The sequence below is a fragment of the Amblyomma americanum genome, chromosome 1 (genome assembly GCF_052857255.1).
Source record: "Amblyomma americanum isolate KBUSLIRL-KWMA chromosome 1, ASM5285725v1, whole genome shotgun sequence".
In the NCBI taxonomy this organism is placed as follows: Eukaryota; Metazoa; Arthropoda; class Arachnida; order Ixodida; family Ixodidae; genus Amblyomma; species Amblyomma americanum.
Window position 1 is genome coordinate 37,705,673 of NC_135497.1, and position 26,153 is coordinate 37,731,825.

Here is a 26,153-nt window from a genome sequence, read left to right on the forward strand (position 1 = left end):
AGCTTCTTGCAAGCATCTTTAGTAGCAAGGTGGCTGCGTAGTACTATGTAAGAATGCAGAAGCTCTGCAGTTGTAGTATCCTTGTGTGTGGGGCAGCCAACGCTTGTCTACAGCCAAAAACTCAACCCCGAGCATCCTAGCCTCTGGTACCGCAGGCGTAGAGCGCACGCGAACTTTCCAATATGTGGTGGTGGTTGTTCCTATGAAGGAGGGGGAAGGGGATACTGGTCCCGACGATTTCCAATAAGTAGACGAGCGCGGCTTGCCCGGCGGAGAAGATGCGAGGCGCGAGCCAGCGTAGACCGGTTATGCTGCAAACAGTCCACGTGACCAAGCGCAGCCAATGGGCGTAGCGGTGGCGAAGAGAAAACCAAGAAAACTAGCGTGGTACTGTTAAAACCCTAGAGATGGCGCTCGCGTCTGTTTAAGATTAAAGCGGCAACGGAAGTGCGGCCGATTCCCAGGAGCAAGTTTTCCAACTGTCCTCATCTAAAAACGTTGGCGCGGCGCCAGCTTTAGTAAGGAACTCTATGGCCGCTATCTAAAAGCGTAATCGCAATAACACTCTGGTCGAAATGGGTTGACGCCGGCATTTCTTTCTTTCCTGCTGGTCGCGGAGGAAATATGAAACAAGCAAAGCGTAATGCCAGAAATGCTTCCACTTCCAGTCCGCCCGTTTCATTGACTTGATTTAGCCATTTTAGCTTTTCCTTTTTTTTACAAAAAACAAGTATTTTATGTAAATAGAACTGCAACTTAATAAATTAAAATAAATTTATTTACTATGTCAGGTGGTTGATTGACTGGCTGTGTGGTTGTCTCACTCGTTTCTTTAGTCAGCAGCAGAGGGCAGTGCAGTCACTTCCGTTTTCTTCGGTGAGCGTGCATTTTGGCGCGAATTTCTGGCGCGAGAACAGGTCATTGTATCTTGCATCTAGCTGATTGCCGCCACTGCCGCTCTCTAGGGCAGACGTGGGACAGAGAGGACTTGAAGGTGATTGGATCAAAAGTGCGAGTAACTAAAAAGTTCGCCTACTTGATTAGCCATTTGGTGCAACTTAGGTCAGTTTCACAAGACAGAAGCGTAAAAAATATATATTGGAGCTGAATATGGACGCCTCCGTCGGTGCTCGGGCTCCGGAGGGCCAAAGGTGAGAGAAGAAATTTTGATAAAACATACTCCTTTTTCCATGTGATATGTTGAGGCATTGCTCTGTTTCACTTACGATCCACCCTGTTTTTGGAGGTTCTGGGTGCACTTCGTTTTGTGACTGGATTCCTGTAGCTACGTAACGTTTCCATTTCTGGTTGCTGGTGTGGCCGAACGGTCCCGTACATTGATCACTGGATCCCGAAAATATAGCTCATAAGTTATTTTTTTAAATCTTTTGCTACTCTTTTTCTTTGGTTTATTGGGGTTTAACGTCCCGAAGCGACTCAGGCTATGATGGATGCCGTAGTGAAGGGCTCTGGAAATTTCGACCACCTGGGTTCTTTAACGTTGCACAGTACACGGGCTTGGCTTATGATCTTTGGACGACTGTTGACAGCATGAGGCCATGCACTGTTCTATAGCGTGCCCACGCCACCCTAATATGGGCAATCCGCCGCCTAAGTGCGTATTTTGCCGGCGGCCGGCAAGATCACCGGTTTTAAATTCCTGCGAGCCATAACAGGGTGGTAACTGCCGTCTCTTCAGTGTTGCCACGGTACACATATCATTTAAAGGCAAAGTTTTTAAGTCGAAATATAGATATAGTTTAGACAGCTTTTTGTGATTGACTTGCAAGCTTCCTGTCGGGCCACACACGCACTTCTTTGTCTTTATTGTTTTATGCTTTTGCTGTTATTTATTTATTCATTCATTCAGTACCCACAGCGCCCGGAGGCGTTATAGTGGTGGGGGGGGGGGTAGCAAGGAATGTTTACATCGCAGGCAGAAAACAGGTGAACTATTGCCATGCGGCAATGAAATACTTGTTATACGCAAACAATTGTGATCAGAACAATGAATGTTGCAAAAAAACAAAGAAATAAAAAATAAGAACATATACAAATCGCTACAGTCAGCACTTAACCCGACATTGCAATCAGAAGACATCATTGGATACAACACTGATAACATTGCAAAGTGAATCGTTCCACTCTAATAATAATTTCGCGCACTTTTGAATGAACACGGGTTCGACCCCGGCCGCGGTGGTCTAATTTCGATGGAGGCGAAATTCTAGAAGCTTGTGTTAAAGAACCCCAGGTGCTCGAAATTTCCGGAGCCCTTCACTACGGCATCCCTCATAGCCTGAGTCGCTTTGGGATGTTAAACCCCCATAAACCGGAAACTTTTAAATGATGATCCAAATGTTCTGAGACATAGTAAGGCCACTTGATCTGTTTATCTTTTTCTATTTGAACCAATGAACTATGAAATAATTTCAGGTGTAATTTTCGTTATCTATTGACCAGCAGGCCCCCATCTAATTCCTGTTTTCATCTTGTAGCACTGAACTGTCGTTCGTAATTTCTAGTGACAAAGTGAGCAGCCATATTCTGTATGCGCTCTTATTTTTATTTATCTTGTATGGCTGGCAGATCCGAAACAGTGCATGCATGTTCTAGGATTAATCTTACATTGGCCTTGTAAAGCAGATCCCGAGAGGCTAATGGGAAGTTTCGAGCATTGCAGCAAAGAAAACCCAATGTACGACCCGCCGCTGAAGCGAGAAAACTGAGGCTATCAGCTAGCTTTGAGCATGACTGCGCCTTTTTCACTGCCAAGGAGATTGCCTTGTCTCAAATCTGCATCTGCACTCATGTTTTGACACTGTGGACCTGAGCTTTCCCAGGCTGACCTGACCTTCCCTGAACCCAAGGCTGGAATAGCCACCCTATGTGGGTGTGACTTTGCCATGGCCAGGGTAAAGGGGATCCTGGCAAGTGATATGAGCAGGGGTTGGACTGTTTGGTTTTTCTTTTTCAAAAATGTGGACTTTTTTCAGTGTGCAAGTTTGGTTGTTTTTGTTTCGGAAAATGTTATTCTGGACAAATGAATTGCTAGCATTTTTCGGTGGTTTAATGTGGAAATTCTGCTTGGTCAAAAGGCACTTAGAGCTAATCTCTGCATTTCTGTCTGCAAGAACTCTTAGTTTTCTAATAATTAACATAATTTATTAGTAATCTTGCACCTAGAGGAGTGATTATAGAAGGAATTGCTTTCATTATTAAAAGGTAGCGAAATTTTAATGAGACTGCCGGGACAAAAACGTTAGTCGAAGTTTACTTCTCAGAAGTAGGTTAGCAAGTTTTCTTTAAGTTGTTGTGCTGGGTTAAGCAACAGGGCGGGGCATCATGTGGTTTGCGTGTTGGTGACAGCTATGAAACACAGGGGCTTAATCATCGTGGTTGCCCGAACACGACACTTTTCATGACGACCATGCACAGTTTCATGTCAGTATTCTAAATTCTAAATACAGTTGATAAGCCTACTTAATCAACTAACTGCTCTAAGCGGGTGACGGTAGTGAACAAACAGTCCCCGGCGGCTGCGGAGCACCTGACCGAGGCGTCTGACCTGTGATGCAGCAGACGGTGCTAAGAATCTCTGGCTCCGGACAGGCCGCCAAATAGGCTTGGGCAGGACATGTGCAAGATGGATATTAGAAGGCAAGCGTAGCTTGGGGTGACACAATTTAAGGCGGTCAGATGCAATAAAGAAGTTTGCGGTGATAAGGTGGCTGCAGCTAGGACAGGACAGGGTTAATTGCAGAGATCTGGGAGAGGCCTTAGTTCTGCAGTGGGAGTAGTCAGGCTGGTGACGATGATGAGTGTTTATTTCTAGCAAGTCGTGAAGAGGTGGTGCTTCCCGGTCAGCAGAGACATGTAAGCAAGGTGCAAAGTGCTTCAAATCACAAAACTGTGCAGCTTATCTGACAATAACATAGTCTCATCACCCCTCTGGCTTCGTTATGTCGTTAATTTTCAACTTGTCTAAGTGTAACGCGTACGCAACAGCCAGTTAGCTGTGCCTTGCATGGCAAGGATGCCGATCTTTGTTGGTTAAAACTGAATTTCAAGAATTAAATTCAGCATACTGTCATTGCCCCCCCCCAGTTTAAACTGATAAGTCCGACTCCTAGATATGAGTGACACCCGGAGCTGTGCCCTTGGGCAGAGTAAAAGCTGCACAATACATAAAATAAACTAAGCATTATTTAAACTGCATTCTTGTCACATTGAAAAGATAATAGTATCCTTTGATGTAGCGCTCACAATGCAACATGGTAATCTATTCCATTCCCTAATGGTCTCGGGGAAGAAAGACATCCTGACCAGTCCAGCTTTTTGAATTGAAATTACAAACCTTAAAATGCAGGTCATTTAGATGTGTGAAAAGGCTCATCTGACCCTCCGACAGTTGCTTGAAGTTCGTTATCTTAAAAACAAACTATGTACATCATCCACTTTGCTGTTGCTACTGTTGTGATCCTATAAAAAATTTCTTTCTCTTATTGGTTGCCTGTTTTGTAATATAAAAAGAAAGAGGCTGTGCATTTCAGTCTCACACTTAAAATGTTTGTCAATAGATGGCTTACACTGATGTCATTGCGGTTGGCTTTCCGGCAACCAGGAGCGTAGTGAAAGATCAGTATTCATCTAATCGGCCTATTGTCGCCTGCTCCAAAATACACCATGATGATACCTGTAATATTGTGTGTGAAGAATGCTCTCGAATCTGTTTCCACCATTTTAATTTCAGTTCCAGTAAAACTTTGTTAAATGGGACTTTAAGGGAGTGATTTGGTGGTTTGGTTTAATGGGGTCTAACGTCCCAAAGTGACTTGGGCTATGAGGGACGCCGTAGTGAAAGGCTCCCAAATTTTTGACCACCTGGGGTTCTTTAACATGCACAGACATCGCACAGCACACGGGTCTCTAGAATCTTGCCTCCATCAAAATTTGGTCACCGCGGACAGGATCGAACCCGCTTCTTTCAGACTTTAAGGGACTGGAAAAAGATGTCTGAATTAACCAAACGTCCAAGTTAACGAATGGCCTTCAAAAAGGTGTCAAAAACTGTTCACATCCTAGTAAATTTATCTGGTGAAAACGTGGGTGGTGGTTGTCTGCTTTTAAAACGAAAACTGTGCAGCAAGAAGGATTTTTCCAAGTGCCTTCAGATGCTTTACTGCATGTACATTATCAGGAGTGTCAGCTCCGAAGAGCTACAAATAGCCAAAGCCCCAGCGACATCCTTCACGGTGCGAAGCGATAACAATGGAGGCTTCTTACAAGCGGTGGCGTCGCATGTGATAGCACAACTGCGCAAACTGCGAACAGCACATCAGCTAGTGCACAGTTTCGGCTGGTTTCGGCGTAGAGGTAGAAAGAGAGAACTGTGGGACTTAAGCAAGGGAAATGCAAGGTAGATGTAGAGTGGTAGAGTAGATGTAGAACTTGCATGGAAGCCCATACGTTCAAAACATGGCAGCTTTTGCTGCAGAGCCAGTGCCCTCTTCGTAGTGAGTGGACAACTAAATAATGTCATAATTGAAAAGCAAAAATGTAACATCATAGCCACATGGTTTTTGGCAGGAGAAATTCTCGAGGTTCAACGCGACGCGCGAGACAAAGAGAGATGACTGATGAGCACACTACCTACGCTATTTTTAGTAGTCCGCGTTTGTAGTGCCTTCTTTTCGTCCTTGCCTCATGTGGTGTACCGAATTTCATGGTGTTAACGTATTAACAGGCCCAACAATTTCTTTATGCCTGAGAGGTACAGTTATAGGTATTTGTTACTGCTCCTAGTTTGAGAGCCATTCTGGAGCACCCAAGTTTGTGAGCAGTGGGTTGTGATAGAATTGTTGATTGAGTTTAGCTCACATAAAAGAAACAGTAGTGCAGATTTTTAACCAGTCATAATTTATTAGTTGAAAACTACAGCGCACAAGACTCGGAATAGTGGCACAACAAGAAGTTGCTGAACTAACCCACAAGACAAGTTTAAACTTTGCACAAGCAGAGAATGAGGTAGTTGCCTGCTGTGCATAAATGGCACAAGAGTGCTGTAAACGGTGCTGCACATTCCCGGTGAAATTAGGGCTGCCGTTTAGAACACTTGGAGGACAGACATTTTTCTCAATACAGTGAAAAGCTACGCAGACCATATGAAACAAAATCAAGCACACATAGTATGAGAAAGCAAGGAGAGGCACGGAAGAATAAACAGTTTTGAATTATGAGCTTTCAGTCACAGGAAATGTTAAAGCAAGCACTGGCTCCAGGAGATTTCCCAGAAAGGTTTCAATAAAACAACTGACCTCATTAAAGACGGCTCCGTGCCTAACGCACAAGTAGCATCTGGCCATGCGACATTTGCAATAAGCATTTTGCAAAGACAGTGACATGTGACATGTAGCACTCCTCTCATCCCTTATAATAAGAGGGCATTATCATGTCACCATAACATGTACAATAGTCAGTGTGTACAAAACCCTCGTCAGTTGGTTTTTAGCACTTGGTAACATGCAAGTAGTGCAGACATTCCAGGCACATTCACTTCATATTTTCAAGAGATAGGGCTTCAGATTTCTTTATCATGAAAGCAGTGCCAAACATTTACAGGGATATAAAGCATCATTATACACAAAATTACTGTCAAGTGCATGCTGATCATCGCGTTTCTTCACCACGAACATAAATAATCCTCATGCAATATTTCATTCATTGCAGTCAACACAAAGCACAATAACTCAGTCCCTTTGTAGTTGCCCGAAAATTAGCAGTTTTCACTACAGAACATGCGCTCTCGTTTGAACTACCAAGCGATCATCTGAAAGTCGCATCCAACACCTACCACACGGATGTTATAAGACATCTTTCTGGTTTTTGTAGGCACCCAGTGACGACGGCATACGACAGTACAAAAGCGACTGTACGTTGCAATGCGCAGCACCAGTTCATGTACTAGACACTCTTCATCTCGAACCACATGTTGTCTTTCCAAGGGCAGCAGCTTCGAAACTGTATGACTGGAACTATGGTGGCTAGTTCAGTAGGTGTGCCGACTGGCAAGGGACAAAACATAGTTCTGCGTGCCTCTGCTTCATGGCAACAAAACTGCCGCTGCAGTTTTCCACCCAAAGCAACTCGTTGCGGTTGCATTTGGCTTTTTGCTCACCTCAACTTTGGCTCGCAATGTTACTTTTTGTGTTATCTATCACTTGACACTATAGCTGAAGCAGATATTTACTATATGGCTATGAAATGCTAAAGGTAAGAGACAGAAACAACTTTATTTTCTTCCGTTTCTGTCAGCTCTAGCACAGTGCAGTTTGTAACAGGCCCTGTGCTTTATGGTAAAAATGAAAAATCGGTTAGGAAGAGGCCTAAATTTGCATTGCTTTTGTGAGATGGTGTCCCAAATTGCTTAGAAAATGTGAGTTGTCCATCAGCTGGCTAAAAAGTAGGTATATACTGCATCCCGCCTTGTGTGTGAATGCAACTTTGAGTAGCAGTTCATCGAACGAGGCTACACATTTGTCACTGAAGGTAACACATTTAGGCTATCAAAGTCATTTTTCTCTGTAGCATGCTATGCAGTGAAAACTCTATGGGGAGCGCTAGCGTTTTTTTGGGCCGGCGTGCCCGTTCTAGCTGTGGCCGCAGGCACATGCCAGCCTGCATGGAAATGGGAAGCCTCCTAGCTATTCCCACCTGCTCCTTTGTACAGCTTTGCGATTGCTTGCATATTCGTCTGCGCTCGGTTAGTGTGACAAAGCATAGGCAAGTTTGCATGACCACTTAGCTCTTCCTCACCGCCAGGGGTTTTCTAAGGAATTGAAACGGGGGGGAGAGCTTTGAATGTAGAGGATTAGCGGCAGTAATTTTTTATTTTCATTTGTGTCGCATAGGTCTAGCAACGTTTATGATTGTAACACCCACGACAAAGATGACTGACAAATTCCCCGTCGTGTGCAAAAACAAAAACTTTATAAATTAATTAAGGGGGTGCCTTCATGAGAACGAGCGGGGGGTGTACAAGCTCCAGGGGGTGTGTAGGGAAATCACTGCCCGCAGCCCAAAAGTGACATATGATATCGGATGTGAGCAGCATATAAGACCAGCTATTCTGCTGGGGGTGGGGATATGGGAATGTTCCTAAAACCGGCATGTAGCTTACTTGTTACAGGCCTGAATTCTTTGCAATCATCTGTCACGTGACTTGGCATGCCGTCACATTACTTTGTTGTCACGTGACTTGGTGAGATGTCGGATTACATTGTTGTCGTGTGACTTTCCATGACGTCATATTACATCGTTTTCACGTGACTTGGTACGTTGACTCGTGACGCCATTTGGTGCCGTTTTCTGTGGGCAGATGACCTTGAACTGAGCTATATAATGCTTTCTCATTTAAAAAAGCCTTGTGCCATGGCGCTTTTTGGCCACAGATGCCTTTGCGTCATAAAAATGAATCATCAAAGTCATGCACACTTGAAAATTATTGAAGCCAATTGCCTTTATGCATACAAAAGGCTGGAGGAAGCAGGCGCGAACTGGGATTTCGCTGGTAGCACCACCGCAGTGTCATGGGGAAAAAAGGGTGCGTGCTTCTGTTGCTGGTCGGCACACCTACTCATCTAGATGGCATAGCTGGAACTTTGGCTGGTATGGCAAAAAACAAGCATGCATGCTAAGCTGACGAGGACATAGCATGAGGATAAAAGCACCAAGCACTTGAAATTAACGATAAAAGGTGTGCAACCGCACACAAAAAAAAGCCACGAGATTGATGACCAGACAGGGAGAGGTTTTTATTTTTATCACCTGGTAAAACTTATCATTGGAGAATGGAAGACATGCTCACACAAAGGACGTTTCACCAAGTAATTTTATGCTGTCTTCGCATTGTACACATACACACCTTGCACACAACTTCCTGCTGACAAAAAAAAGACAAATCTGTTAGTGAAAAATGTGAAGATGTGATAAATCACATTTTATTCTCATGTGTGAAACTCTAGAAACAAAGGGAAAAGTGCGTTACTCAATTTTAAAATGTATGCATCCTTTTTAATCCAGCGCTGCTCTTAAAGGAGTATGGACTTTGGGTGCGTGTCTTCTTGTTTGTAATGATGCGTAAGGCATTACTATACATGGATTACCAACTGGTATTCTTCTACGACTACTAAATAATTTATAATTGCATTTCTTTCTCGTGCTGTTTCAGTTTCGGTTTCAACAGTTGTATGAGGACTGTGATACGTGTACTTGAAGGTCACGTGAGATATGAAAAATCTGCACTAAAATCGCTGCTTCCTCATTCGTTGTCGTTCTGGCTCTTGAGGAAGGCTAGCTTCAGCACTGCAGTAAATTAAAACGATGAAGCAGCGATTATGTGGATGTTTTTCCATGCTTCACTTGACACAAAAGCACTCTGACGTCACAGCCATCGTTCGGCTGTTGAAACCGAAACAAAAACAGCATGACAGAAAAAAATCAATTATAAATTCTTTAGCGGTCGTAGACAAATATCACATGGGGATTCATGCGTAGTAGTGTCTTCCGCACCATTATAGAGAAGAAAACATGCCATCAAAATTAGGTGTCTACTCCTTTTAGTGATAATGCAATGGTTGACGTGTACGTTTTTAGCTTTTTAAAAGCAGGTTTTTTTCAAAAACTAAATTCTGACCCAGTGCTTCGCTTCGTTTTGCGGTACACCTCAACCACTTTCTCATTCCTGAGAAGGCCGAGGTCTTTATTTGGCTTGTCAGGACTTCGAGACCCTTGCCCAACCAAGGATGATCGCTGAGGTTACCCGACCTTCTTTAAAGCTAGTACTGGAAAATTTAATATGTAAATATTGCGGACAATAAAGCTTCTATTCTATTCTAGTCGCCAGTTCTAAAATTTCTTTCCTTTGCAGTGGTGGAACTGCTGCGCCAATTGCGCCAAACTGCACCAAATCAGAAATCCTGCTACATGCTGCTACAAAATCGATTTCTTGCCTACTTCTGCGCCATTTGTGCGCCAAAACACCGCTGAATAACTCTGCCGAGAGCAAAACCGAAATTCACTGTCGCGAAATCCGACATTTGCCGGCAACACTGTTCAAGACCCGTGCCGATTGGAAAAGGCGCGAAGAAAGTGTCCATCTTCATCCCTGCTGGTCATCGCTGACGGAAGTCATCGCAGCTCACGAGGTCTCCGCCGTGATCGATGAGTTTAGTCTTTGTGTCTCAGAAGTTATTAGCCAGACAATCCGAACGACTTGAAGACTTCTGGCAAAATTTTTTCGAACTCAAGCAAGAGGATGGGGCTCGAGAATGTCCGTTATTGGCGGCACTCCTAAAAGCACTTCGGTGCCTCTCGCACAGCAATGCTCATTTGGAGAGGGGCTTCAGTGAAAATCGGCGAGTGCCGAGAGACCAATCGTCCTTTTCAATACAATGTGTAATTGGGCTTAGGTCTGTAATGACATATTCCGAACGTTTCGGCCGAAATCCAGCTGCCATTCCTGTGACACGATTAATCAGAGCGGTGAAAGGATTGCGGAAGTGACAACCAACTGCAGTGGTTGGAGGCAGATGCAGCTGAAGAGACACGTGCAAAACAAGCAAAAGAAGGCTGATGTACCAGGCAAGGACACCCAGAAAAGAGGTCAGAATGAAGAGAAGGTACTGGAAAAGATCAGGCTGCAGCCAGGAATATGATCACCTATGCTGAGCTGCTTTTCGCAACAGGCGTCAAGTCTAAAAATTTTGCAGATGTTGCAAGCCCTTCTGAAGAATGGACAGGAAAAGCTCGCAGCGGCGCTGTCTGAGCTGGAGTCATCAAGGAGAGAAAAGAAATAGTACCTTAAATTTGCAGTTTTAAGAATGGTATTTTTTATAGCTCTGTTGAATATCTCGTTATGTCTTCCCTCTGAATAAAAACGGCTTTGTTTTTAGCAAAATCTCCTGTTTGCTTATTTTTGGGGCATTTTAAGGAAAGAACAGCACTTTAGACTGAATTTGGGCTTGAAGCTTGTTTTTGCATGGCTATGGTCGTCATAAACACCTGAGCAATTGGCTGCTCCAGAGATAAAACAAGCCTTCTTTATTTAAGTGTTTCGAGACATGAAATTTTGCTACGAAACAGTTTTTTTCTGCTACAAAATCTCAAATATCTGCTGCAAAATGCCATTTTTCCTGCTACAAAACTTGAAATTGCTGCTACAAACTGCAATTTCTTCTGCTACAAAAGCTGCTACAAGAAGCCAGTTTCCTGTTCCACCACTGCCTTTGTTATCACTAAGTAGTATGTCTTAATTTTTAGGCCCTCTACATCGCTGTTGTTTTTCACATTTTTATGAAATTCTACAGAAGCAATTTTTTCTATACCTTTAGTTTCACTCATTGTAGCTTTAGATACTTATAGGCCACTAAACCCAACACAACCCAGTCACCTGGGAGAAAGTTGCTGAGGCAGACCGTGAGTGTCCAGAAATGTTGCAGGCATTGCTTTATTGGAATACATATAATCTCACTCCAATAGATACAGCCAAGCTCACTTGCAATGAACCAGGCGGTTGTATGGGTAGCATTCATTGTATGCGAGTTTTGTAGTAAGTGGACTCCCCTTATTAAAACCAAAAATAAGTTACTCGAAAAGGCATTTATTCTTTGAAAAAATGTTATGCACGTCTGTTCCTGCAAAGCAGACATAATGAGGTGCTTTCCAAGCTCTCCTAGAGTAGTCAATTGCTCTTCAACAAGACTCTTGCTGCCGATGAGCTGTTTAGGCACTCAATATTAGTAATTAATAGTGACGTGTTCATGGCAACTGGTGAGAGTTAAGTCAGCCTTCTCATGTCTGATTGCCGTTGAAGTTGTACGAATGGAGTGACAAAGCTAACACGGTGCAAACCTGCTGTTCACTCGTCTGCACACATCAGCATTGTCTGCTGTGGAGAGCCTGCTGGGCCAGCAGGGTGTGCCATGTGACTCGTATTATTTCGACTTATATTTAGAGTCAACCTTTTTTGGCCAGCAAGAGTCGCAATTTGCGGGGTTGACTTATATGCAGCAATATACCCTATACATTGTGCGTTACGACCTTTGCACAGTTTCTTTTGGGGAGGGGGGGTGAAAGGTTTGTGAAACCTTCACGTAATTTCCACACCCCCTTTTTGAAGCCTTAATTTTAGGAAAAAAAATTCTAGGGAACACTTAAACTGCGCCTCAACTATATGATGTGATGGCATTAATGGGTTAAGGCCCCTATATGCGGAATTGGTCATTCCTGACTTTAGATTCATAGATCCCTAGGAGTCCTCATACCCTTCCTTGTGCAGTGGTGCAGTGGTTAAGGGGTGCGCCACTGCCCTGCGATGACAGGTGCTGCCACCATTGGGGCTGGTGTCATCCAGGTTGGTCTTCTGAAGCTACCTCTCACAACCAATCATTAATTTAACTGCCGCCAGCCACGCCAGTTTGCTTACAATCCGGTGGGCAGATTGTGATGACGCCACAAGGTCACATTACATAGGTGGCCCACCTAGGTTGCTTCTCCAGGGATTTTTTGCTCACAACGTTGCCAGGTTTTCTACAGAATGAGTGCCTTAACACTAGCGCATTAAAGGTGCGCAAATTGCTTGGGTAATTATGGTAGCTCTCCTGTGACGGGGGTGTGCACTAATGAAAATGTTACCTGGATGACTAAATCCTCCTTGAGGAGAAAGTTTGGTTTCTCCCATGGTACCAGACAAAAGCTGTGACATATCCAAGGAAATAGCTGGTGACAACAGAGCAACACAGTGGTAAAGCAACTCAATACTACCAGTTGGTACTGCTGTAAGAAAAAGACTGGAAAGCTGCAGGTTGAAACGAAATGTAGAGTGCTTTTTACACAGCAAGGATTAGGGCTATCTTTGAGCACATGTGATATCTCTTCCAAATTACTTCATAAAGCACAGCCAAAAGCAAATTAACTGGAGAACTGATAGGCAAAGCACATGAGACATGCACCAGTATGCATGTGAGGTGGCTAATGGGCACACTCTTGCTACAAGAATGCAGTCCCCACCATGACAAGCTATGTGGTGCATCTGTGAATTCCTTTTTAGACAGGACATCAGTATTAAGTTCATTTCAGCATTGAAAGGTGTTAGTAACCAGACTGGGCTTTTATTTTGATCATAGAGAAGAAAATGCAATTATGTTCAAGGTTGCAGATCGTCATTACACGCACGTTAGGATTATGTTCAGGGTACAAAATAAAACAGTTGAAGCCGCATATTTCGTACTCGCAAAAAAACTCCTACAAGCTCGAGCGTGTGGGCACAGGTTCTCTGCAGTCTTCGTCACAGTTCACATCAGTGGTGTCCTGGTTGCCGGCAACGTCGACAATGACAAAACGTTTTTAGCATACTGGGGCCGTATTACGGAACTGTCAATTAGCAAACTTGTCAAAAACTTGTCGGAAAGGTGTCAATTAGGCGCACTCCTATTGGTCGGTTGTGGCCGGCGGCCATTTTGCTTTTTTGCGTCATGGGTGGCAGCACATTACGTCACGGATGTGGCAGAAGTGGTGACGTTGCACACTCAATTATACAGGCGCTAATTGTCATTTTTTTGTGACAGCCTCGAGGCGGTCAATTTGACTGTTGTGTTTCTGACAGAAAATGGCGGCGGTGTACGCGGCCATATGACTGAGGCGGCTGTGCCGGCGCGAGCAACGGCGGAGGAGAGCGCATGAAGACATGTTTATGTTTGTCTTACCGGACAAGCTGTTTCGACGCCTTTTTAAACTGGAGAAGCAGACTGGAGTGGCTGTGCGATGAAGTCGCCGATGAATTGGGAGGTTTGCGTGCGAGCGCGCTGCCGGTGCGGCGGCAGGTGCTATGTGCACTGCGGTTATTTGCCACGGGCGGCTTTCAACCTTCCGTTGGTAACGAGGCGCACGTCTGCATCGCACAACCGATGGTAAGGAAATGCGCTGCAGGTGTTGGGGGCAATCTGTTAACTTCGCGCGCGCAAGGGGCGGGCTCCCGCGGTCACCTCTGTGCCACATAAATAAAACACGCTTATGCTGGCAAAGCACTTTATTTTTCCCAGCTAATCGCATTTCGTGGTTGTCTTCTGTTTCCCAAGGGAAAAGAAACATACAACCACACATCATATACTGCAACACCTCACCTTTTGGCATTTTTGTCATCGATCGAAAGAGCCGAACAACACAGACCACAGACTTCAACAAGTTGTCTTCGTCGATTTCGTACCAAGCTCTTCTTGCAAGTACGCTCGGTAGGCACGTAGCCTTTACTGCATTCGTTGAAATTTTTCTGCGCATTTAGGTCAACCGCACAGTACCTTGATTTCAGACGCCACATAATAAAAAATAACACAGCGTGGAATCCGTTGCTTTCGTGCTAAGCTGCTTGACGTTTTACCGCCATCAGCACATCCCCGCGGCAGCAAAAGGTGCCCACCAGCCAATTTAATAGCACAACTTCGAACACTTTTTGTTTTGCTTAATATTTTCCAACTTTAAACACTATGTTTTGGAGAAATAAAATATTAGTTATTCGGATCGCTGCTTATTTCTTATTTCTTTTTACAAAAATTTAGCAGACTGTTCCTCACCCTGAAAAAAAAATGCTCTCGGGGCACCGCCCTGCTGTAATTGGCTGATTCCTTGCTGCATCAAGTGGTGACGTTTCATTGTTTCGTCATTTTGACGTCACTGTCAATAACTTTTGACAGAATTTGTGACAGTTGCGTTATACGGCCTCTAGAGACGTATTGGTGGATATGTGCACTGGTTTACAGGGCGCTTGCTGCTCACGCGCTGTGTGGCCCCGCCTGGCCCCACCCATGTCACTCTGCATACGCAGGAGGGGTCCGGTAAACCGGTTTACATTTCCGCTAATACCTCTCCAGTATGCTAAAAACGTCTAATGTCGCCTATGGCTGCCCCATCACAAATAGCACCAGGAAATTCGGCCAACTGGTTCCACAAATCAAGACTCGCAAGATCTTCGTCAAGCTCACCTGACAATGAATCTGCTGTCTTCTCTGGCAAAGCAGAGACTAGAATATCGCAAGTAGTTCTGTATAGTTTCGTTATTCCACGACCCACCCTGCACAAACAGGGCACCCAAGAGGTCGATTTTTAGGTCTCTTCCAGTCCTCGGGTTCTGCAGGAGCCATACAATTATGTTTCCTACAACTAACCTTCAGGGCGTGGATTATCCCCTTGTCCAAGGTTTTAAGCACCATCGTAGCATTCGGCGGCAGGAAGCAAAGTGCAATGTTGCTGAAATTAGCACTGCAGTGGTGGGCACGGCTGTTGTCTACGGTGAGGCAGACGTCGAGGAGCCATTTGTACTCAACTGCCTCAACATCTTCATATGCAGCTATGCGTACACGTCTGGCGCCACTAGCGCCAGGTCTCTTCTCCGCGTTAGCCCGAACGCCAGCCTTTTCTTCAAAATGATGCTCAGTGTGCTTCTTGGAATGTGTATGCTGCGGTGACTTTGGATTCAACTTGCTTAATAACAGGGTGAAGTTTGGGTCACTGACCAAGTCAAAAAACAAACGGAAGATGATGTTTCGGGTCCCGTACGGGACCCTTGTTCACAATAAGACTGTCAAAGAAGAAGGCGGGATTATATAGTCTTCAGGATTGTTCCTAATCTTTTTGCGTAGATATGATGAAGGGAGCCTTGATTCCTGTTCAAAGTATCTTTCGTCGTCTGGATGACTAATGATTCTAGATGCAGTCTATTCAAATTATTTCTTTCTGTGGCTACAATCTCCGCCTCGTCCCAGGCTATCTCGTGGCCAGTGGTCTGCACGTGCTCGGCGATAGCGTTCTTTGATGCGCGATGGTTCCTTACGTCGCCTTGATGGTCTTTCATTCGTCGCTGGAAGTTCCCGGTTTCGCCGATATAGACGAATGTGCAGTCATTGCAGGGAACTTTGTAAACCACACCAGGAAATTTGGCGCGTGGCAGGGGGTCCTTTACGTTCACAAGTTCGGCACGTAGCTTGCTTGTTGGCAGGTGGGCGATGTGCACTCCGTGCTTCCTGAAGATTCGGGAAAGGGTTTCACTGACTCCAGGTACATAAGGAACTGCAGCACGCTTCATGGTTTTTGCGCTTCCATCTCGTTGTCCCCTCGTGCGTTGCAAGTTTTTAGACATATTGTTCACAAGGTTCCTGGGGTAACCGTTACGCTCGAGATCCCTTTTTATCACCTTGAGTTCGTTGCTGAAGCTTTCCGGGTCTGCACGGTTCAGTAGTGACGAGATAACTGATCGCTTGTGAGCCAAGGGGTGGGACGATTCAAAGTCGAGATATCGTCCGGAGTGCGTCGGCTTTCGGAACACGCTGAAACTTAAGCGGCACGCTTGACGTTGATGTCCAAAAACGGGATGCTGCCATTCATTTCCTTTTCCACGGTAAAATTTATAGATGGCTCCGTGGCATTGAGATGGTCAAGGAAGCTTTGTAGATTCTGCTTGTTCAGAATGCAAAAGCAGTCATCCACGTACCTCAGGAACACCTTTGGACGTGGCTTGAATGAGTTCAGGGCTTTGCTTTCAATGGCTTCCATTGTAAGGTTGGCAGCCGTCACTGAAATTGACGCTCCCATAGCAGTACCAAAAATCTGCTTGTACAGCGTACCGTTGTAAACGAAATTGCTTGAAGTTGCTTGATTCACTTCATTCAACTTGCTTGATTTTACAGTTTCATGGAAAATGGGGGGTTCTGCCATTTCATGACTGCCATCCTGCGCACGCACAGACAACGAAAACCACGCGAAATTGCCGATGGCAGCACAACGCACCACACGTGCGAACCGCGCGACAACGCGGGCAGCTGGCGCAATGCGCTAAAAATGCATGTTACGTACGTGCCAACCGTCTGCGTCTTGGAAAATCCGTGTTATCATCGGTCTGCGTGCGCTATGCATCACCATAGTACCCGCAGTTGATGCGGGAAAGCTAACCCCCGGAAATGTGTTGAGGGAAAGCCAGCTTCTTGAGTCGCCCGGTGATGCCCGAAGTTAGATCTATCAAATGCGACGGATAATTTTTGTACGATGGAGCTGTACATTTTCCTATACATTCACGTTATAGCTTTATGGTGCTCAGAAATGATTTGATATAAAGGATAAATCGATCTAACCAAGTTTGATATAACCAGGTTCGACTGTAACTCGTATCCTTTTTTTTTTAACTACTTTTTCCAGAATGGCTGCTGGTGACTTCTGGGATTTGCAGGAGCGTCTGGAAAGTTCTTGGAGTGACATTATGGAAAAAAGGTATGTGGGCTGCTATTCAACTGACCAGTATCTCTTATGTGCATGGCAAAGTGGTGTACATCTGATAAAGCTTGTCAGTGGTTCCTTAGATTTGTGTCACATGGGCGCCACCATCATTCACCAATGATAATGATGGCTTTTAAACTTGTTTAGCCCGCACATTTTGTGCAGAAATTTGCTGTGGTAGAACAGGTGAGATTTTTTTGGCTTATATATGTGCAGTAGTGAACAAAACAGGCCTTTTAACTTAGGAGCCATCTTGGCTTATATATGTGCAGTAGTGGACAAAACAGGCCTTTTAACTTAGGAGCCATCTTGACGGCAAGGTTTATTCTGAGCCAGGCTGTGGAAGAGGAAGAAGAAAGTTGCTTGACAGTTGTCCTTCATCACTCCCATGACTGCTGTTGCTACCAGCGGTATGCCTACGCAGTTTTTCACCACGTAGGTTACGCCAAACTCGTGAATTTTTTCTTTTTTTCCATTGTCACTCATCATGATAGTGTAAGCGCCTGTGGTGCTTCTGCCGATGTATTGGCCATTTCTTGACTGAGATGCCTCACTGTTGCTTCAAAAGCTGCTTCTACCAGTGCGCACTTGCAGAACACACACATTCAAAAAAAAAGTGAACGCGGAAGCTCCGAAATGCCACTTTGTGCCACCTGCTTGGTATGTGACGGTGAATGCGATTGTGCATACCAGCAATGCGGGTGTTGTCAACCTAGACACTAGTTTCGCATTCCAAAGGTGGCTGCGCCTATGATAACATGGTGAATAAGAAAGAAGCAGACATTCCAGGCTATCTGGTTTGTTCTCAATGCTCCTAGCATTTAGTGAAAGCATGTGTAGTTGACGTTGAAACTGACCACTGTCTGTTTGATGTCTCGCCGGCACTCACGTGTTCTTTGAGTCATCGCACACATAGAAGGCTTCATCAGCATGAAATCTATCTCCAGCTAAATACGCCTTCTTGCTGGCATCTTACCCTGCCTTTGTGCTGTGCCAAAGTAGTTTGTGACTTCTTAACATTTCTGCCCAGAAGTCATTCAGAATGGAAATGCCTGATCATTTTAGTTTGTGCCCATCATGCCACACCATTTGTTTCTCAAGGCAATTCTGTAATTAGAAAATGACTGGGCAAGTTGAAGCACCTTTCCCTATTGTATCAATTTGTACCACAGATATGCAGTTTACTCCTAGTTCTAAGACGAAAGGCTTACTAGCCCCATTAGACGAAATTCCGTTGGCAACCGGTGTTGAGGCAAAGAGGTGGTCCCAAAAAGATGGGGTCGCAAGTGTGACGACTGCGTGCCACAGATACGGAAAGAAGGATGGGTGCTGCCGTACTTTGCCGATGAGCAATTATAGTGGGTCAACATAACTTAACGTTTGCTGAACGTCTGCCGAAAGGGGTTGAGCAGCGGCGGAAGTGACGGTGGCACCCCTTTTCTGCAGTGCCCGTGTCCGGTGCATTTCAAAGTGTGTTCCTGAGAAGGCCATAAAATGTCCCATGTTTTCCTTTCCTGGATGCTGGCTGTGGCAAGTGTATGAAGTTAATTCATTCCTGAGGCGCTATTGCAAGAAAACAACCTGTCTTGAGCTGGCAGTGACACCGTGTTCTTCCTATCGACCTCTGTCGACGACCAGTCCTCAAGTAATACCGCTGTTCACTCAGAAAGTTCCCCTAAATGCTGCCGCTTGGTTAATTTGCGTCGCAAAGGCGACCCTATGCATGCTTTAGCTTCCCGACCGCTTTAACTGCTGCTTACCCTCCTTACTGCAAGGTGCCGAGAAGATGTGGCTTCACCTACTGTGTCTTATTTTTATTCATACATACTGCAGCCCCTACAGGGGCTATCGCAGGAGTGGACATTTACAAAACACCGTAAATACAAATTTTTCCATACCTTGAGCTTGGCGCATGATAGCCTTATACCCCTGTCACACGGGCACTCTAAAGGCACTTTGAACTAATGCTCCTTTACGCTTCCAAAGGAGCACTACTTCAAGGGAGTTCGTCCGTGCTACACGGTCGCGGAACGACCTTCGCAAGAAGTTGTTAGCGCCCTCATCGGCGAAAAGCGTTATTAAAATTGCAAACCTCACTGCACATGTAAATACAGAAATATCATATTTTTTTGGTAACTTAGTTTTATAACCGTATTATGTTAAAGCAACGCAATTTTAGCTGTAATAATGACATGATTTTCCAAGTACAGAGCATATCATCACAGTGCTCTGCCACACTGAGCGCAACTCGCTCAGTCTGGCTCAGGCACAGCTTCGTTCTTCGGTTGTTCCCCTTGGTTCTTTTGCCCCTGCGATCGTTGTTTTTGTGGTTACGTTTTTCTGGTGTGCCTTGTGTTTGGCGGTCTCCATCAAAATGAGTGACGATCCACGCGACGACCAGAGAAAATTTGAAATTCCGCTTGCAATGAGTGTGGTTTTGTCGTCGTCCGTGGACCTTGCGCTATCAAGGTGAAATGTGCGTGAAATAAGGCGGCGTCTCTTGGCGAATAACGCCTTGCTTATAGCACTGGCTATATGCAAGGCGTTGGTTTTATCGGTTTTGCACTGCCAGACGCCGCAGGCTCACCGCCACTCATTTTGTCGACACACACACGCACGCACGCACGCACGCACACACACACACACACACACACACACACACACACACACACACACACACACACACACACACACACACACACACACACACACACACACACACACACACACACACACACACACACACACGAAACTGTATAAAAAAACGAGCAGTGCAGTCTCGCCCTGCGATAATCGTGGGCGAGCAGTGGCGACCTGAGTCTAGTGGCAACAGCACGATGTGACGAGCTGCTCTCCGTCGCTACTCGCTACAAACAACAAACAACATGGCCGACATGGCGGCATATTTACCGTGGCTACGGTGACGCTCGTATATCTGGAACGAGAGTATAGTGTGGTGAGACTGCCACAAAAGAAATGATCTTATATTTTAAAACACCACTGATCTTATGAAGTGAAATTATAAAATGAAAATTTAACATTTCTTTTCTTAATTTATTTATGCTGTTAACTCACTGGGAGAGAGAGTACTCCCTTGAAGCCTCAAAGGACGAACTCGAGCTGCCTTGCTTCGAAGCTCCTTTGAGCTAGGTGTCCTTTGGCGCGTCCGTGTGGCAGCGCACGTTCGTCCTTAGAGTAATGGGGCATTAGTTCAAAGTACCTTTACAGTGTCCGTGTGACAGGGGTATTAGATGCTTATGTGCCATTAAACCCAGCACAACACAATACACAAAAGAAACTAACCCCGTGTTTGGCGCCTCATAGCTTTAGTTGCTTTTGCGCCATTAAACTCTGTATAACTAAATCATATCATCCCCACTAGGCAGAGTGCTGGAAGATAACCTTGCCGACTGGTCACTTTTTAGAACAGGTGCCACTCTGGAAAAAGAATTCTGTGAAGAACTCAGCATAGATGAAATTAATGAAAACTTTACTAAGTTCATAATATCGGCCGCAGAACCAACTATACCACAAACAAAAGGACTCCCATAGAAGAACCACAAAGCCTAGAGTGCTCTCCTTCAGTATCCCACTGCAGAGAACTTACTTATGTTTAAGAAGGCTAAGGCTAGAATGCAGTACATTCAAAGAGCTGCAGAGAAAACTTTGTGTTAGAATTATGTGTCTTCTATAAACAGTTCAATACTCTCAAAGCAAATGTGGGAACAAGTCTGGAAATTCACTGGTGACCATACTCCTTTCACATTTCCGTTGTTGACAACACCCGCTACACAAACATCATTAGATGAACAGGCCAGTGTATTGGACGAGCATTTTGCTGAAGTCTCAAGTTTGTCCAACTACACAAACACATTCCAGAAGCACAAAGCAATAGCAGAAAAATGAAAACTTTCATCTAGAGCAGGCATGCATGAGGATTACAACCAGCTTATCACACTGCAGGAATTAAATGCAGTATTATCCTCTGGTAAAGATACAGCACCAGGTGAAGACAATGTACATTATGCAATGCTTGCCCATCCCTCTTAGGGTGCAGCGGAGGCACTGTTGAAATTCTTTAATAAAATATGGCTTACGGGGGAAAATACCTGGGGAGTGGAAAAAGGCAGTTATATAGTACCTTTTCTGAAACCCAGAAAACCAACAAGTCCTAGCAGTTACAGACCGATAGCCCTTGCCAGCTGTATTGCGAAATATTTCGAAATTGTCGTCAACAGTAGACTGACTTTCGTACTTGAATCCCGGCGACTCTTAGATATGCATTAGTGTGGATTTAGAAAAGTACGTTCAACCACTGGTCACTTTGTCCACCTAGAAAACACCATCCGGGAGGTGTTCACCCACAAGCAGCACTGTATCAGGGTCTTCTTCGAGCTGGAGAAGGCCTGTGGTACCATGTGGAGGTTTGGTATCCTCCACGACCGAGGAGGCCTAGACAGGATCCTGAACTGCTTGAATGACTTCCTGGCTAACCACACATTCCAAGTCTGACTAGGAGCAACTCTCTTCATAAATTTCATTCAAGAGGACAGCGTACGTCAAGGGTGTATTCTAGGCGCATGACACTCTTCATTGTAAAAATAAGTTCCTTAGCTAAAATAATCCCCAAGTCCATAATGTATTCAGTTTATGTAGATGACCTGCAAATAGCGTGCACTTCCTCCAGCATATCTACCTCTGCGAGACAAATACAAATGACACTAAATAAACTAGCTGCTTCGGCCGGCAGAAATGGATTTAAGTTTTCCTCACAAAAAACAGTTGCTGTTCTGTTCTCATCAAGACAGGGCCTATAGGCCGATCCTAATCTATACCTTAAACAAACTGCACTACCAATTCAATAAGAACATGAATTTTTAGGCGTAATTTTTTACAAGAAACCCTCATTTCTGCCACATCTAAACAACCTTAAATAGAAGGCTTCTCAAACCCTTAATGTCCTGACAGTGCTTTCACGAAACGGTGGGGGTCGAATAGAGCATGCCTTTTGTAAATCTATCGCTCGTGTGCATTGTATATGGTTCAGCAAGATCATCCCATTTGAAACTATTTGACCCTGTTCATAATCTTGGTCAGTACCTATCATCTGGAGCGTAGAGAACATCCCTGGTAGCCAGCCTTCATGTTGAAGCTAATGAGCCCGCTCTAGAGGATCGAAGAGTCTTGACTGATCTCATCATCATCAGCCTGACTACGCCCACTGCAGGACAAAGGGTGACCAACGAATCAACAAAGGAGCCACCGCAGTGGCCGAGTTGTTATGGCGCTCGGCTGCTGGCCCAAAAGACACGGGTTCGTTCCTAGCCGCGGTGGTCTAATTTCGATGGAGGCAAAATTCTAGAGGCCCGTGTACTGTGCGATGTCAGTGCACGTTAAAGAACCCCAGGTGGTCGAAGTTTCCGGAGCCCTTCACTACGGCGTCCCTAATAGCCTGAGTCGCTTTGCGACGTTAAACCCCCATAAACTAAACTCTTACATGCACAGATGTCCTAAAAATTCATTCTCTCCCGGAACATCTCTGCCATCCCATTGCCACCAAGTGCCCACCCAAAAAATTATTTAACAACAAACCATATTTTATCAGGCCATTAATACTGCGCTTTCAAGATAAATGCGAAGAGTTAGCTGTACTAGATACTCTGCCGAACATTGCACAAAGACATGGAATATTTGCCACCATGGTACAGCCTCCCTGCAGTATTTGACTTCGCATTCACACTTTTACACAAAAAGCAAAAGCCAAAGGAGCACATACTACAAGAATTCTATGTACTACAAGAAAAATGACACCTACACTGAATTTTACACTCATGGCTCCAAAACAGAAATGCATGTTGGAAGCGCAGTAGTGCAAGGCAAAAGTGAAAAATGATACGACTACCACAGTGTGCATCAGTTTTTACTGCCGAGTGTTTTGCCATCTTTGTGGCTGTACAGCAAACAGTAAAAGAGGGCATCAAAAATAGCATCATCTACTGTGATTCCCTGAGTATGCTCACAGCACTGCACTTTAGAAATCTGCTGAGCCTTTAATAGGAAACATCATACATAATATAATTGAACTCACAACACAAAAACATAATATTAACTTCTGCTGGGTGCCTTGCCATGTTGGAATAGTAGGTAATGAAAAAGCAGATGCATGTGCTGCACAAGCACGATTTAGTCAAATACACGTGAACATACCACACAGGGATTGTTTGAAATTAATATACAGTAAACTGAGAAATAAGTGTCAGGCTACATGGGTGGAGTAAGTAGACAACAAACTGCATTCTGTAAAGCCCATTTTAGGAGAATGGAAATCATGTAGACATCAAGAACATTTTACAGTTATTTTATGTTGTCTACTCATTGGACACGCACATCTTACAACTTCTTACTAACAAAACAAGACAAACCTCTGTGAAATGTGTGGTGGTGAACTCATTGTTAGCCACACTTTATTTTGTGTATAGAACTTAAAGAACTAAGAAAAAAAAACATTTTAGAACATTTTACAATGAATGCATCTCATTGCACCCCATGTTGCTTTTAGGTGATCAAGCACTTGTTGATTTGTCACGTATTTTTAAATTTCTCAAGGAAGCCAGCGTTTTAAACAAACTTCAGGTACCAAAAGCTTTACCTTCAACACAAGACACTCTAACCCTGTGTTTGACGCATCACAGCCTTAGCAGCTTTTGTGCCATCAAACTCCATATACTAACTGTGCTTCAGAGATCGCCCATTTCATCCTCAATGTCAAACTTCTGTGCCATAGAGTCCCTCGTGTCCTTATTAGTGACCGTGGCAAGTCGTTCCTCTCCAATGTCCTTGCTGAAGTTCTTTATGCTTCCTGAACTGTCCATAAAACCAGTTCAGCCTATCACCTCCAGACCAATGGGCTCACAGAACACTTTCATCGCACCGCGTCTGATGAGCTGCCCACGTATATCCAATCACTGGGGCACCATGCTCTCCTTCATTACGTTTGCTTACAACACTTTTGTGCTTATTACGGCTGTCTGGTGTATTTTATTTTATTTTGCACTGGACCATTTCACTAGCCGCACGGCTATCGGTCCAAATATATTTTTTATGTAATGCCTTGTACTTTTGAAAATAAAGAATGCTTTTACTTTGGCTTTGAAAACGCCGTGATATGGCCTCCGTTGATGAAACATGCGTGCATAACGAATTTTTATAAGCAATGAATGCCAGTTTCGTTAGACTTCTTAATTTGCTGTAAAATGAGAAGTCTACTTATTATAAACCTCCAATACAGCGAACACAATCTGTGTGGCCATCACGTTCATTGTAAGTGGGCTGGACTGTATTGCAGATATGGCTGGCACCTACAGTCCAGTGGTTAACTGTAACTGCTGTATAGGATGTTTTGAATATTTTCGGTGTTCTTAAAGTGTTTTCTTGTAAACTTTCTCAGATTTATGTTTCTCTTATTCGTTGTTTTGCTAGCAGTCCTATATGCCCTCACACATGTTCTGGGGCACTTTTGCTTAGCTCAACTTCTGGTGAGTTGAAACCATCTCATCCTGGCCGCCACAGCTGCATTTCAATAGAGGTGAAACTCAAAAGGTGTCTGTATGCTGTGCAGTGTCAGCAGACTTTAAAGAGCCCCAAATGGTCCGATTTAATCCAGAGCTGACCACTGCGGCATCTCTCATAAGCACTTCAGCACATTAAACGCCTGCAATTTACAATTTTTTTAATTGTATCTGCAATACCTTTTTATGTTGATCGTAAAGGGAGTTTACTGTACTAACAACTGTTAACATATGCTGCATGTGTGGCACTTTTCCCCTTGCAGAATCACATTATACCGTTTTTTTCCTTTCAGAGACAAGGTAGCAGTGAACAAACGGAAGAATACATTTGCAGAGCACAAGTGAGTATTAAAGTTATGTCCTGGTTAAATACTCCAAGCCGCAAATCTAGATGTGGAGATGCACAATGGCATGCATCTGATATGCACCTGCTGTAATTCTCTTTTATGCTATTTGCTATTATGTTATTGTCTGCAAGTCCAATGCACGGTAAAGGATGCATGTTTGCAGTTAGATTTCAAAAAACGATCATCGAAATTTGCTTATAATGTTGGGCTCACTTGCAAATCTTTCAGATGTTCCAATGCACTTGAACGGGGAAACCTTTAATCTAGTTTGTGAGCATTTGAAATATTAAGCTATTGGCCAGTAGTGTTTATTTTATTTGTTTTACACTGTATCTTAAGTGTGTAAGGTTTTTTTTTTATATATATTCAAAAATCGCAAGGTTTCAGAATCGTGCTATTTGAGTTATGGATAGGTATATATCAGAGCATCATTCTGGTTTACACAATTTAGCACTTGTCATCAGTTAACTTCTCTTCCTCATATAGGGTTGATTTCCAACATGCTGAAGAAGTCGGCGGGGGGGGGGGGATGAGTGCATGGCGCTGCACTTGCATACCTCTTAATGCTTGATTATACCCACCAAACTGCTGGATTTGCTGTGGCTGCTCCATGCTCACAAATCGAAAGCAATCTATAGCAGAGGATCTGGCACATCGTGTAGTCGAATGTCGTGATGCAGTTTACTGGATGTGATTTCATATATCTTGGTCAGTCTTGATGAGCATGCCACCAAAGGAAGTGGAATGGCACACATGCTGTTATCATCATATATTAGGTCTCTTCAATTTGGCTGCACTTACTGTACCAGTTCAGGGCGTGCAGCACTTTTGCCTTTGTTTTGCCAGTGCAGCGTGTGCCTGCTGCACTCCCGTCTTTGCTTTGCAAAAGTGCCAGCCTAGTGTCGCATGAGTTCTTGGC

At 44.3% G+C, this 26,153-nt stretch overlaps 1 protein-coding gene across 1 annotated transcript in view; it reads left to right on the top strand.

The window, feature by feature from the left end:
- The first annotated feature begins 881 nt into the window (after positions 1-881).
- The window catches only part of Slbp (Stem-loop binding protein), a 69,892-nt gene continuing 44,620 nt past the window's right edge, over positions 882-26,153 (top strand). Inside the window, exons 1-3 of the mRNA XM_077645476.1 lie at positions 882-1,151; positions 17,242-17,313; positions 25,181-25,228. Coding sequence (XP_077501602.1) covers positions 1,111-1,151; positions 17,242-17,313; positions 25,181-25,228 — 161 coding nt within the window. The 5' untranslated portion in view covers positions 882-1,110. The remainder of the gene's footprint in view (positions 1,152-17,241; positions 17,314-25,180; positions 25,229-26,153) is intronic.